The sequence below is a fragment of the Phalacrocorax carbo genome, chromosome 7 (assembly GCF_963921805.1).
Source record: "Phalacrocorax carbo chromosome 7, bPhaCar2.1, whole genome shotgun sequence".
NCBI lineage: Eukaryota > Metazoa > Chordata > Aves > Suliformes > Phalacrocoracidae > Phalacrocorax > Phalacrocorax carbo.
Window position 1 is genome coordinate 27,846,484 of NC_087519.1, and position 19,094 is coordinate 27,865,577.

The 19,094-nt window shown below is 49.7% G+C and overlaps 1 protein-coding gene across 3 annotated transcripts in view; it reads right to left on the minus strand.

Annotated features, from left to right (window-relative positions):
• Positions 1-136: 136 nt before the first annotated feature.
• NGEF (neuronal guanine nucleotide exchange factor) overlaps positions 137-19,094 on the minus strand; it is a 41,848-nt gene continuing 22,890 nt past the window's right edge. For all 3 annotated transcript variants that reach the window (XM_064457209.1, XM_064457211.1, XM_064457210.1), the window contains exons 6-15: positions 15,207-15,367; positions 14,833-14,985; positions 12,721-12,850; positions 11,863-11,937; positions 9,846-9,935; positions 8,005-8,168; positions 6,802-6,957; positions 4,105-4,184; positions 3,544-3,648; positions 137-2,883 (exon numbers count right to left, since the gene is read on the minus strand). In XM_064457209.1, coding sequence (XP_064313279.1) covers positions 2,711-2,883; positions 3,544-3,648; positions 4,105-4,184; positions 6,802-6,957; positions 8,005-8,168; positions 9,846-9,935; positions 11,863-11,937; positions 12,721-12,850; positions 14,833-14,985; positions 15,207-15,367 — 1,287 coding nt within the window. In that variant the 3' untranslated portion in view covers positions 137-2,710. The remainder of the gene's footprint in view (positions 2,884-3,543; positions 3,649-4,104; positions 4,185-6,801; positions 6,958-8,004; positions 8,169-9,845; positions 9,936-11,862; positions 11,938-12,720; positions 12,851-14,832; positions 14,986-15,206; positions 15,368-19,094) is intronic.

The window sequence follows — 19,094 nt, forward strand, 5'->3', positions numbered from 1 at the left end:
TATTCATGTTCAGCCCCACTTCCACCCCCTGTGTTTGGGCCAGTTGCCCCACCCCCCCCCAGTCATACTGGACGGAACTGGGGCAGAGGCGAGCGGTCGGTGTAGGGGGAGGAAGAAGACACGTGCGTTGCTTTGGTGCTGGCTTGCTCAGCTATATTTCATCACACAGAAAAAACGAGACAATGAGAAGTTCCCCTCAGTTCGCTGAGGCAGCCGGGCAGCAGCTGGGGGGGCTCCAGCCCGTGCTTGTGGGCCCCAGGCCTGGCCCTGTACAACACTTGAGACCACTTGAACAGAGGCGTGCAGGGCTGGGTCTGAGGAAATAACACTGGATGCCACTTCGTGCCTGAAAATGGCACAGCCTGTGCTGAGGGTTTGGAGTCTTAAAAACTCACAACAGAGCAAGAGGGTGTGGGTCATGGGACAGTGGCCAGCAGCCCTGGGCACCTCTCCCCCCAGAAAAATGCAGTGGGGAACCTGGGTCAGCCCTTCCACTAGCAAAGGAGCTGTTTCTGATGGCTAAGGAAGCAGTTCTGTGCTGTGAGAAACCTCCCAGGCAGGTGTGTGGGGCTGCACTGCCTGGGTTGTGCTGGCTGTTGTACTGTGAAGCTGGGGGATCTGGGACGTGGTGATTTCTCAGGTCATTTTAAGGACTTCTAGAGCTGAAGCTTCTCTGGGTTTTGCTACAGAGAATTTCTGGCTGCTGCAAGGTCTGGACCCTGACCTGGAGGTTTGGTTGTACTCAGAAAGCTGACTGTGGGGTGATCTGACTTAGGGTCTTCTCATTAAATGAGCTCAAAGCACCAGACTGGAGGCTGGGGTCCCTTCATGGCCCCCAGCTCTGGGTTGGGCACTGACAGGTGGCTGGGAGCCTCTGGCTGGTGTGAGCTGCCCAGGGGCTCTCTCTCAGGGCTGCCACAGGTGGCCAGGGCAGGCACAGCCCTGCTGGCTGTTGTCACATGCTAACACAGTGGCACCAAGCTAGGCCTGAGGCGTGAACCCCTTCACTCTCCCTTTGCTGCTTTGGCTCTCACCAGTTTGGTCCCAGGGGGGCTGCCCCAGTGCAGGGCTGACTTGTCTGGCTGTCTGAGGGCTGTGGTGACTGTAGGGGCAGCCCTGAGAACAGCTCTGGCCTCGTGCCTCACACCCCAAGTGTAACCTGGGCCACACATGGCCCAAAGACCAGCTCCAGAGCCCCCCTCCAGCAGCTCCCTGGTGTCCTGCTTCCTCCTCACACTGCCACCGGCACAGCTGTGCTCCTCTGCTGCGTGTGCACGGCAGGGAGCTGCTCCCTGTCCCCTTTCCAAGCGCAACTGGCACTGCTGGAGCATACAACCGCACAGGCCACACCACCTGGAAGTCTCTCCTTTGCAGTGTTACAGAAAGATGCTAAATAGCTGATTTCCCTGATGGATGCTGGCTGCAGCTCAGGTCCAGCCTGTAGCTAAGAGGCTCTTGGCTGCAGCCATGTGTGGGACTGTTCAGGGCAAGGCTGTTGAACAACAGATGGCTGCCGTGGGTCTGTCCCCTGGCCAGTCGCAGTGCTCTGCCCTGGGCTTCATGCGATGCTCAGTGCCACAGCTGGAAGGAGTGATGATCTAGCTCTGCTGGCGACAGAGGATTTGCGTATATACACGGAGGTAAGCCTGTACAGGGGGTTTGTGCACACAGCTGGGTGGTGTGGGTTACAAGCATGCAGGCAGCAGTCGCTGGGCCTCCTACAGTAGGCAGGACAACAGCTCCCGGGGTAACCTCGCTTGCCTGTTGTGCGGCAGCCCGCGTCTGCTGGTGCTCCCATGGTACGTGGCGGTGTACGGGGAGGCACTGGCACAGCCACCCTGGTCTGTGCCTCAGCATCAGTGAGTAGCAGAGACAGCAAGTGCCAGATCAACTGGGAAAGGCCACAGTGCCAGGCTTCTGCAGCGGCTCTGCAGAGGGATGCCAGCTGTGGAAGAAGGGGTGAGCCACGGGGCAGGGCCTAGATGTGTTTTGAGGCTGTAAGGTGGGCAGAGACATGGGTCAGGGCTGGTGAGGTCAGGCTGCTGGTGGAGTGGGGCTGGGTATGGGGCATTTCAGAATGTTTGACTAGAAACAGATCGACGGTCTGTCTGTGGGAATGGGCCCAGCGGCTTCGCAGCAGGACTGGGGAGGTGGAGCTCCTGGGGCTCATCCCAGCCTGGTGCCAACGGGCTGCATGACAGGCAGCCTGACAGCTCCTCTACTTAATTTTCTACCCTTGTAAGATGCTGCTTTAGGAGGGCCCCAAACTCAAAAGGTAGTGATGAGCTGCAAGTGCTCAAACTGGGCGACATTAATTGCTTCGTTACATTTGTGGCCATGTGCCTTTCCCAAGCGGCCTGAGCCTGCCCCAGCTAGCACATGTGCAGGGAACGAGGCTCAGCTGGCTGGCACTGGTGGCCTTCGGGCTGTGTCCATTTGGCTCATGCTCTTTGGGGCTTTACAGAATACCTGGAAAGGGGTTATTTTAGGCAGTTCGGGGCACTGATCTCCAGGAAAGGATCGGTGCTGCAGGAAGCATGGTGGGGGGCCCAGGAACTACAATCTGTTTGTTCAGGGGTGCGTGTGCCTGGTCTGGCACACCAAGTCCTGCACCGTGGCCCACAGCACCACTGCCATATCCTCCCAGCTGGCAGCCTCTGTCCTCTGCCTCTTTCCCAGAGGTGCTCCAGATGCTTGGGGATGCCATCAGTCATTGGCGGTTTCTGCTGCCCAGTTTTCTCCGCTGACTGTCATCCGACTTGTGTACCCGGAAACACTCCTTCAAGTTCTGGGCTCGGATTTTGGGGTTCAGGATCTCCTCCCCCATAGAACTGGGGAACCAGCCCCTCTCCTGGTCGTGAAGACGCTCCCCAAATATCCAGCCTGAGCAGAGACAGAGACAAGCATAAACAGGGAAGGACTGGCCCTCACTCCTGCACTGGGAGAGTTGTGCTGGCAAGAGCCTACACAGCTGGCAGTATCCTCTGAAAGCTGCTCAGAGGCCTGTGCTGGAGCGGACCCAGTTTGTAAATCTAGCCAAGGAGGCCCGCTCACCTGAGCAGCACTGCATTTGGACAACTGGCTCAAGGGATGCCAGCAGAAAGCAGGCACTGCTGCCACTGAGTGCCCACTACTGCCCCTGATGCCACAGGAACAGTCCCCAGCAGAGACCCAGCGTGACCAAGTCCACAAGCTACAAGTGTGCCCTAGAGGCCAGGACCAGGTGGCTGCAAAGCATCATCGAGGTAAGGACAGCTCTGGGTTACATCTGGGGTGGATGTGCCAGCCCTGCCATGGCCTGCAGCCGGTGCTGGGGTGGCTGTGCCAACCCTGCCACAGCTCAGGGCAGCCTAGATTTGCTGAGTGGTAGGAGGAGGCAGTAACTCCTTCCTGCTGCAAGCTCCTTCAGCTGCGATGATGATGCTGGCATCTCTCCCTGGCCAGAGAGCTCCTTCTGTCTGCTTGGCAACCACCTGCCTAGAGCAAAGCCCACCCTTTCACAGGGACTCCCAGCCCAGCCCCGCCCCATCCCGTCCCGTGTACCGTCATCTGTCTTGTCCAGGATGTTGAGGATGTCAGCCAGTTCTAAGGACAGCTCATCTGGCTGCTGGGCCACGTACGGGTGGACACACTGGATCTGTGGGCAGTCTGCCAGGGAACGGGGTGAGAGTGAGGGACGAACTGGGACAGCCCACTGCAGGACAGCACAGCTTGGATGGGTGTAGCACCGTGTGCTCCGCAAATGGTCCCTCTGATCCACTAAGATACCCGTGGAGGCCAAGGGGTGCTCTAGCCCCAGGGACCGGGGGAGCATCTCTGTGGGGAAGGGAGCAGCCAGGTGCACATCACCGCTGCAGTGCCACCCGTGAGCAGCTTGGGTGGGAGGCACAGTGCAGGTGCAGCCCAGGCCAGGTTGGAGGGGAGCAAGGTCAGGACCAGGCCTAGAGACAAATGGGTATCGATGATGAAAATACAAGGGGAGCCCAAGGAGAGGGTTCAGCTTCAGCAGAGGCCCCAGGCCTGGGGTTGGACTGAGATTAGGACAGAATAAGGTGTCCTGGGGTAGAGGTAAAGGGTTCCTGGCTCCCATGCTGTGTCTCTTACCAACAAGTCTGGATGTAAATGAAACGAACTTGGTTCTCCGGTTTGGGGCCAGTGAAATCATCCAGCGCTTCATTTCGCTCCTGGATATGGGAGACAAATCGAGGCAGTGAGCATGACAGTTGTAGGGACCCCAGCTCTCCCGCCTAGCCAGCCCTGGGCTCCTAATTCCTCCTCTCAAGGCCGTTTCCTGCCAGGCCCCCCTGGCGTCCTGGACTCACTGGTGGTGCTGAGCCCTGCTCTTGCACGCACCAGCTGGGATGTCACACATGCTGCAGGGCCACCAGGCTGGCTGTTCCCACAATCAGCAGGATCCCCCTTTGGGGAGCATGGCCTCAGAGAGCCAGCAGCAGGGTGGGGGGGGCCTGGCATCCTCTGAGCTCTAACCAGCAAAGGCAGCTCCTGGCTGGGCTGGGTTCATAGGAACAGTTTTTCCTGGAGAAAAGCAGTTAGAGGAACCATTTATTCCCGCAGCTGCTGTGTGGGATCGTTTAAAGGTTAGAGCTGATTAATTCACTTGCAGACGAACACTGCGGCATACCAAGGGTACCGCCTGCTTGGCAGCAGATGAGAGACCTGTGTGAACACATCACCAGATCTAGCATGCCATTATGCAAAACCTGGGCCTGCAGCAGGAGGGTGAAGGTTTTGCAGGTGCTGGAGAAGCCCCAGGCCTGGTGCTCTCTCAAGGCTTCCCTTAGCCCCACTTGGAAGCAGGGCAGTTCATCCTCAGGCTCCAGCTCCTGCCTGGAGGGCCAGTTGTGCTCCCAGCCCTGAGGGAGCCAGAACTTTCTACCTTCTCAGATGGTAGTTTTAAAGCCTGAACTTGACACACATCTAAAGCCACTGGAGTGTCTTCTGGGAGGAGAGAGGCCTAAAAGGGAGATGTGAAGGACAAGTGCTGGCAGGCTAATCTGCAGGGCAGGGAATACTTTGTGCTTCAGGGCTGAAGTGCAATGCCAGGGACCAGTGAAAACACCTGCAGCTGCAGGTCGACCACAGCCCCTCACACCATGAAGACATGCAGGATAAGGGTCCTGTGCACTAAGGGGCTGGCACACAGAGATCAAACCAAGGATCCTGCTGTGCTCATGGCCCTATCTGCAGGCTGGCCTTCCACACAGCTCCTTGCAGGGCTCATTGGATCCTGCCCACAGCCCCCAGCTCCTCTCAGGCTGCAAGGGGCCCACCTGTGATCTAGTCCTGCCCTTGCGACCAGCTGTGTCCAAACATACTGCCAGCTCTTGGGCATTAGCTGCAAGCTGCCACCAAGCAGGTCATCATTGCTGCGTGGGTTCAGAGCTGGGCAATGCTGCAAGAGCTGTGGAACAGATGCAGCAGTCTCTGTTTGGCACCTACTTATCTCTTCTAATTCTTCAGTTTTCCAGTTTGTGCCCAGTACTACTCTGATCATCCCTGCAGCTCTGGAACAGCAGACTTCAGCAGTTGCTACAGCACATTTCAGTGCACAAGACCTGTTGACAAGCTATGTGCTGGATCACATATCCACTGTGGCCATCCAGAAGATGGGATGGGATGGGATGCAGAAGCACAGAACTGCAATTGCCTCCCCTGAGCTGAGGCAAACCCTGGCCTGGTTTATCATTCTCTGCACAGCTAAGTCTCACAGACGTAAAAATGTGCGTTTGCCCTGATAACGTGACTGACATCTCTATTTTCAGTACAGTAAAGCTGCAGTCACTTGTCTGGGAAGAAGGTGCAGTTGCTCGCTGTGCTGGGGGCTCGTCTTCCTGATGCTGGTGCTGCACTGCACTGGGGGCAGTCAGGGTGCAGCCCCCGGGGCTGCAGCAGGACAAGGTCCCAGGTGGGGCTGGTGGCCATTAAGGGATAGGGATGTCAAATGCTGGCCTGCTGACAGCAAAATAACACCAAGCTGGGGGTGCACATCATCTCTAGTAGCTGTTTAACTGGTGGGACGCATAGACCTGTAATAGCACAGATGCTGTGCCTAGAAAACATGGGACTGGTAAGGCTTGGATCAATGAGAAAGCCATGCCCTGAGCTCCAAAACAATCAGGACTGTGTTAGCGCAGCTTTATCATTTGCCCAGTCTGAGCTTGTTGGATTCTGAAATGAAAAATCAGTGAGCCAAAAAAACCTTGTATCCAGGGAGACAAGGAGGCCCAGAGCAGCAGAAGGGCTGTGCGAGATTGGCATTGACTGGAAGGCACTGAGGAAGAGGCCTCTTCTCCACCTTTGCCTACAAGCAGGAGCCACTTTGCTTCACAGGGCTGGTCAGGCAGAGCCTTGATCCTTGCGAGTGAGCCAGCTGAGCCGCTGGAGTGTGTGCAGCATATGTCCTCCTTGCACTTACTTTCTGAATATGCTGCAGGCTGTAAATCAGGTATGCTCCTGTGCTGGGGCTGATTTCTGACCTCTCTGTCCCAGAATGCAAAGTGCCCATCCATCTTCCACCCCGGGTGCAACAAATACACCGTACAGGAGAGAAACCTGCCTAATTTGCTAGTACCTTTCAGTAGGAGAGACCAAAGGTGGCCTTGGGAGAGTGATGTTAGACAGAGAGGTTTGTAGGGCCAGCCTAGCTGCAGGCTTGGGACCTCTGCCTACCCGACCCTGGTACACCTGGAGAGCTGGCCCCCATGCAGGCAGGGTTCTGTCCTTGAATGGGTGTAGGAAGAGAGCAATGCTGAGCGCTGGCAGGATGACTGTTGTACTCACTGGGATGATGCCTTCAGCATGTAGCTGGCCTCCCGGTCATCTGCATTCTCCAGCAGCCTCAAGATGAAGACGTTGGCCAAACTCTGCCCCTGGTCTTCTAACTCCTCTACCCGAAGAAGCCCACGGGGAGCTGAGTCAAACACCTGGTACTTGTCCCTGGGAGGGGTTAGAGGATTAGGAAAAATTGCAGTTATCCCAGCAGACTTTGGCTTCAGCCACCCAGAACTGTACTGGGGACACAGACCAGGAACCTCTGCATGGCAGGAGGATAAAAGATGCCCTGCTGTGGGAAGGGATGAGTGGGTGGCTATGAAAACCTACCGCAAAGATACACTCTCCTTGCTCTGCCTTAGGCATCCCACATGGCCTAGAACAAGTTGCTTGCTCTGTTTGAGCTCCCCATGTACAAAAAGCAGACAGTGCTTCCTCAAAGGGGACTGTGAGGCTTAATTCATTCCTATTTGTAAAATGCCTCTGTGTTTTCTGGATACAAGCTGCCGCAGAAGCAAAATATTTCCAGGCGGACAGACACTGTGGCGACATGTTTATTAGAAACATTGGACTAGTGAGATGCTCTCTACCGGTGAGTCTAGTTAATGCTACAAAGAAGACGCTGTTCTCTGGGACCTGTCTGTGCTGCTATATTTCACTAGTGTCTAGTTGCACAAGACATAGTCCTAAGCATGATGACGTTCTCCTCCTCCTGAGGCAGGTTACACCACGTCAAATATAACTGCTAGCCTCAGGCCTAAATTTATACCCCTCCCTGCTGCTCAAATTTTCTAGCCTGGTTTCTCAGAAGTTTAACTGACTACATCTGAGCTGTTCTTCAGGCAGCGATGAGTCAAAAATCATTTACTGGCAGAAAGACAGGCCTTCTGGGTCAGCCCACCAGTTGATGTAGCTCACTGCCACTCTGCAGAAACTGGTGGATACATGCTTGCTTACCCTACTGGGAGACCTGGCCTGGAGTCTGTTCAAGTCCTGTCTGCTATAAATTTTCAGCTGGAGAGAGTTGACCCATGAAGAGTCAACTGCATCCAAAGACAAAGTGACTGCTGGAGAAGGCTGTACAGGTCAGGCCAGGATGCCCTCCCTGTGCCTGGGGGACAGTATGGGGATACAGCCATCACAGTCTGGATAAACCCAGGAGTGAACACGACTAACGAAGTGCCCTGCATACTACCCGAATCTTGCACTCACCCAGGAATTTGTCGGCAAATTACCAGCAGATCATTGAAAAGGAACAAGTAGATTTCTCTGAAGAGTTTCTTGGTGCGAAGTGTTCGTGATGTCTTTGGACCATTCATTTGCTGCAACTCTCCCTGCTTCAGCAGCCAGCGGGAGTGAGAGATGATGGGCACAGACTAGAAGTGAAGAAAAGACAGCAAAGATCAGGAGAGCAGCAACAACCCATGGGTTTATGCATTCAAGACACTGAGAGCAACAGAAGATGCAGAAGGAAGGGTAGAGAGCTCCTGTCACCACAACTTGCACTGCAGAGCTGGACAGAGAGGGCAGTGTGCTCTGCCATCCACACCACAGCCCAGCCCAGTGTGTAATAGAGTTCAGACAGGTACACAGCAGGGGCCTGAGAATGAACAAACACTCAAGGATGGTGATGCTGGAGTACGAAGTGCTGGATTTAAACACTAGGCTATGCCCTGCACAGGCTGATCTGTCTCTGGGAGATCCCGTGTCTCATCAACTGGGCTGAGCCTTTCTGGCCTGGGAGACTGACTTTCAAAAACGTGTATTTGGCCTTTTGGCTACTGAAACCCCCATGTTAAATGGGTTCTCACTGGTTGGATCTGTTGCAGCCAGGAGGAGATGCTGTCCATGCAGACACAACAGCACTTATGCTAGTTTTACCACACATTGTGTTAAAAACAAGAAATTCGGAACAAAGCACATCTTATATTAGAACACTATACTTCCAGTCAAATGACTGAAATATTGGAAAACCTCTGCATAACTGCTACTTTTTCCACCTTCGCTCCCTCCCTGTATTCAACACCTGCATGGTAGCACAGTCTTTCTTTCCACACTCTTGCACTCTTTTCACCAGAGGAGCCTGCCTGCACCAGTGCCCAAGGCAGACCTGCACCAGGGATGAATCAGCTCCTACCTGTCATTACAGTCTCAGCTTTACAAGAGATGAAAGCATTCTTGTGGCTACCCCAATCTACTGCTGTCCTGTGGACTATGGTCTAGCCCTGACACAGTGGTAAAGTGGTCTGGAAGAATCAAATTCTTAGGCACCTAGTGCGCTTTCCAAACAAATGGTTTCAAATTTTTTCACTTTGGTTGTCCAGGTACATAAAAAGGTTGCTGGGAAGCTAAATATGCTCCTTAAAGTTTGTGAATCAGAAAGACCTGAGAAGCATCTCCATAGCACTCAAGAAAAGAACTGGCAACCTTATACTCATCACTGGAGTTTCATGGCATAAATTAAATGAGATCTGGTCAGACACCGCTAAATACTGATTCAGTCATTCTCTGAGTGGAGTCAAAAGAGATCATCAGCAGGTAATTAGAGACTGTACATAATGCATAAACACAAGGATGAATTAAAATGGTGGGACAGTCTTCATTTTGGTATTTTCCAGCTTTGAAGTGTTTTGCTTTGTAGCTTTCATTTTCTTTTAATGTCATTTGTAATGTAAATTAATAGCTGAAAGCTGACCTGCATTTTGAAGAGAGGTGAGAGGGAAGAGCTAGAACCGAGTCCTGGAGCAGGAGCCACCCACTGTGCACAGGCGGTTTGATGCCAGTGTGTCACATCTGTGTACACGCACAGCACACTGGCCTCAGTGCTGCCCCTGGCCTCTGCAGCGCCCGTGCACAGAGATCTACATGCAGAGATCTACATACATGCAGCAGCAGCATCCCCTTCAAAGGCTTTGGAGGGGGACAGCATGGACCAGGCCACTACTGAACACGCGGTGTTAACACGTGGCAGTTACTACTGCCACATAGGTGTGCCCAACACCTGGATGCTGTTGGTTCACTGTCTGCAAAGGGTTACCAGCCTATACCTATACCTTGATTTTGAATTCCAATTTCTTCTGGATGCTGATCATCTGCTCTGTTCGGCTCATCTTTCTGACACCTTCATTACATGCTTTCACCACCTGGGAAAAAGAGAGTAGAGAGATTCATCTCCACTGGCCTTAAGCAGGTAAGTGGTGACGGACAGCACAGAAAGGCCTGGCTGTGACAGGGTAAGTGTCCTGCCTTAACAGGAATTGACTAAGCCAAGTTCTTCTATCAGCGCTTTATTTGCATGAAAAAGAAAAGACAAAAGAAAAGAAAGAAAGAAAAAACAGCAAGAAAACCAAAAACACCCAGAAGATGTTACAGCTGGAAACTATCAGACAACATACTAGATGGCTGCATTCTGCTACCGAACCACACAGTATTAAGCAACACTCCTGGTTGCACAGCAAAGGGAACAGCTCATTTGCCAGATCCTGACACACCATGTATTGTCATCTTTCTTGTCCTCAACATTCAAAACAAGGTACACACGCAGTATCGTCTTCAAGAAGAGAATGAAGCCAAAGATCCTCATTTCAAAGTTGCAAATTCTGTGGTTCTGCCAAGTAGCACCAGATGCCAAGGCTATGAAATGTCACAGGGAGAGATGTTCATCATACAGAGCCCAGCTGAGTACAAACTTTTAACTGAAAAACCACAATCAATGTGCAGGCACTACCCTATTACAGGGACCTTAAAACCTAGATGCCACTGCCTGTTTCATAAAGAACAACTCTCCTGAGAACTGGCTACATAGAAAAATTATGTTGGAGAACAAGCTCTGCTTTGCACTGTGCTTCTGCTACTCAAAATCCACCAGAATATCAGCAACTGAAGCCATGATCAGCTCCTGCCTATCAAATAGGATACCTATAAAGAAAATCAGCACCAGATGGTCTGATTCAGGTTGTGGTGCCTGAACCTAGCTGGACATCAGGCATCTAAACTTTTCAGATAAGTAACCATGCAAAGGGGGTTGTAAAATTGATCACAGGAGCCACTAACAGCTGAATATAAAATGAGTATTCTTCCATCAGCAGTTGTAGTCATCTGCATACTACAGGAACAGCTTTCCTCAGGCTTTTGACCAATGGAAAAACAACTGGCTACCAGATACATCGAGGGATTATGCAGATACTAATGCAGAACATTCTTTGTTGCTAAGGTCTCTCTCTTTATCCCTGGCAATCTCTAAAGTGTCCACTTCCTAGACTAGTTCAGGGCAAATTCAAAAGCCCATTCTGTTCTACTATTTCAGCCAGAAGCTGCAACTGTATCCTCAGGCTGACTTTCTAGCACAGTTTTCAGCTTCGAACACTTATATTGAACTGTAGGATTCAAGAGATGTTCCAAGCTTCTCATGGAGAAGGGTTCAAACACTCTGTCCTAGCCCAGGTAGCTGCCAGCTACATCCAGATCATTGAGGTATGTAGCCTGGAGGTGGGATCACCCTGTCTGACCATCTCAGGAACAGCCCAGGTGGAAAACATCCCAATAACTTCCTGATGTTTTGTACAGATCAGTAACTAGCACAACTGAACACCACACCTACCTACCAGCTTCAGGGAAGAGGGCTTAAAGTAGGCTTGAGTACTTCATTAAGAAACTGTTATTCTAGGTCAGAGGAAGAAGTGTGCTGTATTGGAGGAAACCTGACACAGTTGTAATCTGCTGCCTGTTGCAGCTAATTACATCTCTCAGTGGGATCCATCACCTTCAGGTATCTGCAAAAACAATTTGTATTCGTGAAGATCCCGAGGGAAAACATTCTCTCCACCCTTTCCTACAGCGGAAACATATGCAAGGGATTCCTCACATATGACATCTAAGTGCTGCTAGATTAGCCCATCTTTGAGAGCAAGGAACACTTAAGAAAAAAAAAAGTTACTCTTGAAACATAGTGACAGGATTCAAAGGGACAGCTCTAGGAGTTGATATAGCTGGTAGGTCTTTTCTGGGGGGAGGGGAAATGTGCATGATGGTTTAATCTTAATGGCCCTCAGTTAGATCATTGAAACTTACTGTTTCCAGCTCTTTATGTGCGTCCAGGGCGGTGGTTTCCCTGTCAGACTTCTCTTCCACTTTCTTCAAAATATTCTGTGGGGGAGGAAAGGCTGTGTTAGCTATGATCCCAATCTGACAGCACAGAAAAGCCTTTGCTAGCCTCAGAGTTATTTCTAGCCATCAGCCTAATTACAGGATAGGTGACAGAGTACAGTGACTCTCACCTCTTAGTTCTTTTTCATTAAAACCTGTTCCCAGCTGTCCTTATATCTAAAAGAAATACAGCAGGTTGACTCCTATTTCATAAAAATAAACTAATAAATTAAAATAGCCAGAGCTGGCACTAACAGACAGTGCTATTGGTAATCCCACTGGGATAAGACCATTTGGAACTGAGCTGTTCCCTCATTCTTAGAAGCATGTCCTCCAGCACAGTGTTTAGATGAGCTGGCAAAGCACAGGGGGAAGGTGGCTGACAGAGTCTGGTCCAAGCCACCATGATGTAGAGTATTACACATGGAGCACTTGCATGCTCTATGGCTGTTCTGCAGTGTGTATACGCATGTTGGCATCCTAACCATCAGGCAGTGGGGCTGATGGAGTGCTGCTGCCCCTTTTAGCAGCTTGACAATGTTCCTCCTCAACTCTTTTGGTCAGTAAAAGCTGTCTGGCAAATTCAACGCTAATGTGGGGATGGTTTCTGAGTCACAAATCTTTCTTCTATAGTTGTTGAGTATGTCTGATTCTCTGGAAAGGCTTTGACCCATTCTAGGGTTGATCGTGACTGTATCTAAGCCTCATTCACAACTGCTGGAAAGGAAAATTCCAGGAGTGATCCAGAAGACCTTCAGGAGAGGTAAAAGAGCAGAACTTTACCTGCACCAGCAGCTTAAGCCGAGTGATCCTTTGAAACGGCAGAATCAGGAAGGAAGAAAAGGACAGGCCTTTGCACTTGGGATCCAGTTCCAGCTGTGAGATCACTTCCCGGAAAGCCGGCTTGTCCTGGCTGAGAGGAGGGAGACAGAGAACGTGAGGGCTTTGAGTGTTACCCTGACTGCAACGCTGATATGTGGCTGGTGACCCAAAAGCAGCTCGGTCCCAGAGACCTCTCCCAGTAACAGCAAAGAGGGGAGGAGGGGACTGAATGCTTCTAGGTGTATTTTAGTTTCAATCTAGAGCTAGTTATAGTGTTGGGGGAGGGAAAAAATAGACTTTTAATATACAAGCCATGGTAGTGTTCACATGTGTTAGCACATCTAGCTTAGCAGCATACGCTGTGTGCGTGGGTGTGTGTGAATGGGGTGTGTGTCCAAGTAGATGAGTCAGAGGCATAATTATATATTTTTACACAGTTGGATCTCTGTGACAAGGTGAAATTCACACAGTCATAAGAACAAGACAAGCCACAAAACAGCTCAAGCTTGGCTACTCCTGCCTGCTTAGCCAGAGAATGGAAATCATTATCTGGCCTGAGAAGGGCACAGGGTCCTCCCTGGTGGTGTTTGCAGCAGATGAGGGCACTGCTGGGCCATGGACACAGCTACACAGAGCAGCCTCACAAGCCCCAGCTGCCATAGTCAAAGACAATGCCTCTTGGCAACTGTGGGGCCCTGAGGAAGACTTACACTGCTGGAGTCCTGGCTAGCAGAAACAGCATGGATGAGGAGACATTGCTAGCTATGCAATACCTGTCTTTACCGTGTGTGACTCACAACTATCCAAGAGAAGCCATTGTGTTTCTCCCTGCTGCAGCAGGTACTTGTGTGATGGTGTAACTCACCAGAACTACAGCAGAATGGACCTGCATGTGTCTGAGGAACAGCCAAATGGGGGGAACTGTGAGACACCTCAAGCTTCGAGTTCAGCCAACTGCTGCAAAATTCTTGTGCTAACTAGGAGCCTGTGAAACAGGAGTCTGTTCTTTCCAATTTTCTTTAGGTTCTCCTGCAGATGAAAAAAATGCTGCCCTCTAAACTCATACCTAGGAACACCTCTATCTCGAACAGGTCCTTTTCAAGCTTAAGTAATCCAGCCTATCGCTGCTTTGCTTCTGAGTGTTTTGCTAATGGCTCTAGGCAAACTATTTATATTCTGCAGCTATACTGCTTGCCTCTGAAGGAAACCCTGCGGTACCCTCCTTTTGGAGAGAACAGTTGTCCAAGCTCAACATAGGTCCCTTAAAGCGTTTTTTTCCCTCAAAAGCTGGAGGGCAGAAAAAAGGCAGGATTAGGGCTTCTTACACTCCCCTGAACCAGGTGCTGCTATGGGGAGGAAATGCAGTGCAGCATGTGCGATGTGCTGTCCTGAAAGAATCCAGGACATTGTAACTAAAGAAAAATTAATTCTCCTGCTCAAAGACAAACTTGTAGGGCACTCTTTGTTTTGAGCTGGCATAAGAGTATTCCTACCGGACCAAAAGATTTGCTAAGCTTGAAAAATAGTGCAAAAATATCTTAGATTATAGCCCCAGGCCTAGGTAACATCTGGGCGTAGAACACCAGCATGTGAAGGAGATGGCTTCTTCTTTTCCTCCTTTTAAGAAAATTTTGTTGTTCTGAAAAAAAAATAAATTCTTAACTTCAGCAAGGTCAAGTGCCTTGCTGAGAAGCTCAGGAAAAGCAGTGGCTGTTCTTGTCATCAGAGAACTGTATTATATTCTTGGCCTTTCAATCTCTTGCCTCTACTTGCAGTTTAAAAATACACACGTTTCACAAGTGTGTCCCTCCGCGTACACCAGAAATATTTCCCACAGTTGGGAACTGCTGGCTCTGAATTTACTTGGTATGTTACTTGAATACTGTATCACCCCACCTATACTATAAAGCCTTTTAATTGTGTTTTCTCTTTATAGGTGCAGTGAAAAATCAGTGAAGTAGGAAATCCTGTTTCTGTGCTATCTAGCCCTACCTCATAAATATCAAAATTACAGCTAAATCCATGGCCTATGCACTTTTGCAAAATAATTTAGCATCAAGCACTGGAACTCACAGAAGCTGCTTGTAAGCTCTCTCCTGGTAGGTCTGGTTGGAGACGTAGGTGATGTACACAGAGAAGTGATTAACTGTATGCTGGTAGACAATATCACACACATCCGAGATCACAATATTCTCCTCCACCCGCTGCTCGAGGTCCAACAGGAAGCTAGATGGGAAACCCAGCGCTCATATTAATTGTGACCAGTCTGTCCCAGGTAGTTCCCATCAGAAGCCCTTGGGGTTCAAAGCAATTAATGTGTCCACAGACTCTTTGAAAAGGCAGTGGGTAACAGACTGCCCCTAGTCAGCTCCTCCATCCCTCTACAAATGAGGTTAGCTAAAGCGATGCCATTCAGCTGGACAAAAAACCAGCAGCAGTTGTCTTACCGCTCGCTAACAGCCATGACATCCAGAACATTGGAGAAGAGGATGTGTGCCTCAGACTGGTGTAAGATCTTTTTCAGACGTTCATTCTCCATGAAGTGAGACACCAACAGATTCAGACTCTTGTAATACGAGGCTTCAGAAGTAACCAGCTCAAACATGGCCTGAGGGAGAATCCCAAAGAAGGAAATCAGCAGATACCTTCTAATCCTATAGAGAGGCATGCATAATGTTAATGAGAATATCTGTGGCGCATAGAGTCATGGATCTTGCACCCACCCTCCAGGCCCAGAGTATGGGGATAGGTAAGTATGCAATGGCATTTGCCTTGTGTTACATAGGATAGTGACTTGAATGAGGAAGATTTCCTCCCTCAACCATCATCCCTGGCTCCTTCTGCCTCTCTCTCCTAAGCTGTTTGACCACATTTCCTTCCATTGAATCTCTCCAGCAGGATTATCTCTTTTTCTCATTATATTTAAGCAGTCTGATTTTGTGCATGTATGCACATAAAAGCACTTCATGGGCTCCTTCCTTCCTTCCTAGTGTCACTCAACCTTGACCTGACACTGCTCCAGGCCCCCTCTATGCCCACGTGTCATAGTCCTGCACTTTCACCTCCCTTCCAGGGAGTTCCCCTTGGAGGCCCCCATACACTCTCCAACCCCCTGCTCTTCATAACAGCGCTGGCTGCTTGCTCTGCTCATTGTGGCTTGTTGTGCTACCCAGGACAGTCTCCTTGCACCATCTACACTCTTGTTTTAGAAAAGCCATGGCATAGGGGCTAGGCTGTACGGCACCCAGCACACTGCAGGCCCTGTGTGTGACATACTGGCCTTGCGGCAGAACCAATACAAATACACAGTTGTGGTCCTCCAAACTCCTGTGTCTTCCTTGTCCCAAAGGAACCACAGCTGTTACTGTCCAAGTGAGGCTGCCTGGTCAACCCTGGCCATACACTTCTGACCCTATTCACCAAGGACTGGGACAAGACACAGTAGTCCCTAAATACTACCATAAGACACAAATAATCTCCAAATTTCAGTCCTTGTTTCTCCTGGGCAAAGAGAAAACTGGCTTCCTCAGGCCAGGGGTGTGGCCTAGGGAAGCAGAAAGACAAATTGGTGGTTTGGTTCAGAGATAGAAAAAAATTTAATGAGATGAGGATATAAAGCCTTCTGCTGCAGATGCCACAAGGACAGTCCACTATTACCACACAAAGCTCCCTTACTCTCCAGGCAAGTCTTTGTTGTCTTTGTTCAGAGGTAGGTAAAAAAGGTGACTATTTACACAACAACTTAGTTGACGTAAGATTAATGGAGGATTCTCACAAGGGCTTCAACACTGTGAAAAAATCATTAGATCCTTCCTTCAGACATCTCTTGATGAAGGTGCCTCTTGGCCTCCTTGTCCTGGAGCTGGCCCACACTGCCACTACTGAAAGAGGAGCCTTTTGGTAGCTCAGTGAAAGTCTCACTTCCTTGAACCAAAAGCTGCTTCGACCCTTAAGCCCAAGTTTCCCTACTGCCCACAGCTCCTCTGCTGCACCCAGTTGAGGGTGGGACCTGGCCAAGCAGTATGGGTGCAAGCCCCTGAGCTCTGCTGCTCTCAGAGGCTGCAGGGGCCCAGCTACAGTCAAGGAGATGCAGTGGAGCAGCAGGTACATGCAGTATTTTTTGTGTATATAGGAAAATATGTTCCAAATTAGTTGTGGGCCTGTCTTGTGGCTTGGTTGTTCTTTTTCGTTTGGTTGGTTGTCTTTTTTTCTTTTTAAACAAATTATTTGGAATTCTGTGCTGATCACTTTTTAGCCTTTTCCTGGAGCTATCGCTATTCATCACAGAAGAACCTGAGGTACAGAGACCTGGGTTATATCCTGACACTGTGCTGCAGTCCAAGATCTGGGAGGATGAGCACAGCAAGTAGGTACTGTTACTCAATCCGGAGCTGCTAAAATATTAGCTGAAGCAGCGTTTCAGCTCTTTGTGAGGTTGGTAGCCTAGGAAATATTCCCAGTGGGCAGTTAAGTCAAACAGGTGATCCTTTCCTGCACCAGAGGAGGAGGCTGTGCCTGCACAGCCCCCAGAAGGGAGGCAATGCAAAGGGTGTGGGTAGAAATTAATGTACTTGATCAGTGTATGTGGGACAGCTGGCATTTTCGGAGTAAGAGGATGTTTTATATTTTTCAAGGCCACATTCCTAATGAGAAAAGTGGAGGAGTATCAGCTCAGCTTCCCCCAAGAGCTTCACCAGGCCACCTGGTGACCCTGAGAGAGAAGCCATCTCTCTCTCACTGCATGACTGGCTAGTTCCTAAATGCACCTCTTACAGCTTTAACTGTACCTTTTTATTTGCTGAGAGAAGTGGAAATAGGTAAAGATGCAACAAAGAATAAGACAGGACATGCTGGGACAGCCTGTCCCTTCCAGATATCCTTGGGATTGATACCACCAGCCATTTAGCACTGCAGCTTTCCAGACACTCCAAGCAGGATTTGTTTTCTGCCAGGTTTGATTGCATCAGAGCCAAGATCAAGACTTGCAACACTACCACAGCCCTTAAACCCTCAGTTACCTTGCTTCATCTAAAAAGTTGCTTCCTGATCTGCAGAAGTCCCTCTGCCTGTGTTTGGAGAAATTAATTGGTGTTTGCTCTTCACCACAGTGAGGTGTGCTTGACCTGCATGGGCATGTGCAAAGACCAAGCCATGCTAAAGAAATAATTAAATCCATAGTGAAAAATATCAATGCACAGGGTTCTGATTTAAAGGAGATGCTAGGAAAGTAAAGAACATCTCCACTGATCGGGACAAGCTTCTGGAAGTGTTCACAGAACATGCACGGCACACAATCCTTAATTTACTTTGGCGATCCAGCTGGTCCTCTGCAGACCCAAAGTACCCACTCCAAGCAGCCCAGGCTGCTGTTTCCTTTTTGAATGGTAAGTATGAGCTGCAAACCTCCTAAACTAGCACCAAACATCCAACCACGCAATGCGATGATGTGATCTCTGTGGAATAACTGAACTTGCCTAGCTCTGAGCAGTCACTAGGAAAAAAAGCATGAGCTTCTGGTCTTAGAATTGCAAAAATAACTAGAAAAAAAATTGAACTAAATGTCAATTGATGTAATACTATCTTCCTGAGTCTACAAATAGTCTGAAACTATCTCTTGGAAACATGACCAATGCTGTTCCATCAGCACTCTGGGTCATTAACTTCATGAAATCTCATAGTCATGTAAAAGCTTGCTAATTGTTTTCATTGCTTATGTTTTGGCAGAGAAACTGAGAAAGGAAAAGAGAAGTGAAGCCTAAGGAAGAGGGAAATGTAGAAGATACAAAAAGGAGAAAAATTAAGAGTCACCAAAGACGAATAAGTAATCCTACAGGCTAAATGGCTATTGAGACAATATGCATTTTATGCATTTATGTTTTATTGCCCAGATTGGAAATATCTGTTGCCAATGGCCCTGCTCTTCATGTAAATCACCAGGTAAGAAGGGGGAATTCTGGTCTAGTCTAGGAGGGATGTTCTGCTCTGCTGTCATGGTGTCGGCTGTGACCAGCTCTCAGACCTGGTTGCCTTTGCAGGGCCAGTCTGACATCCACCTGCTAGAAGTGCAGGAAGTCCAGCATAAGAGCTCCCTGGAGGTTTGAAATCTAAGGTTTGCTCAAAGAAGGAAAGGAAATTAAATATTTTATGGACATTTTTGTGAAAATGGAACAAGAGAGAAAGACTGCCAATCAAACCCGCTCTTCCACACAGAGGTCATGCCACCAGTGTGCACAACCAGGTTCAAGTCTTTCTCTTGCTTGAGCAGGAATATTTTCAGAGCAGTGGCTCTCTGATCTAAATTCTCACACGACACAAGATGCAGATTAGTCTGTCTC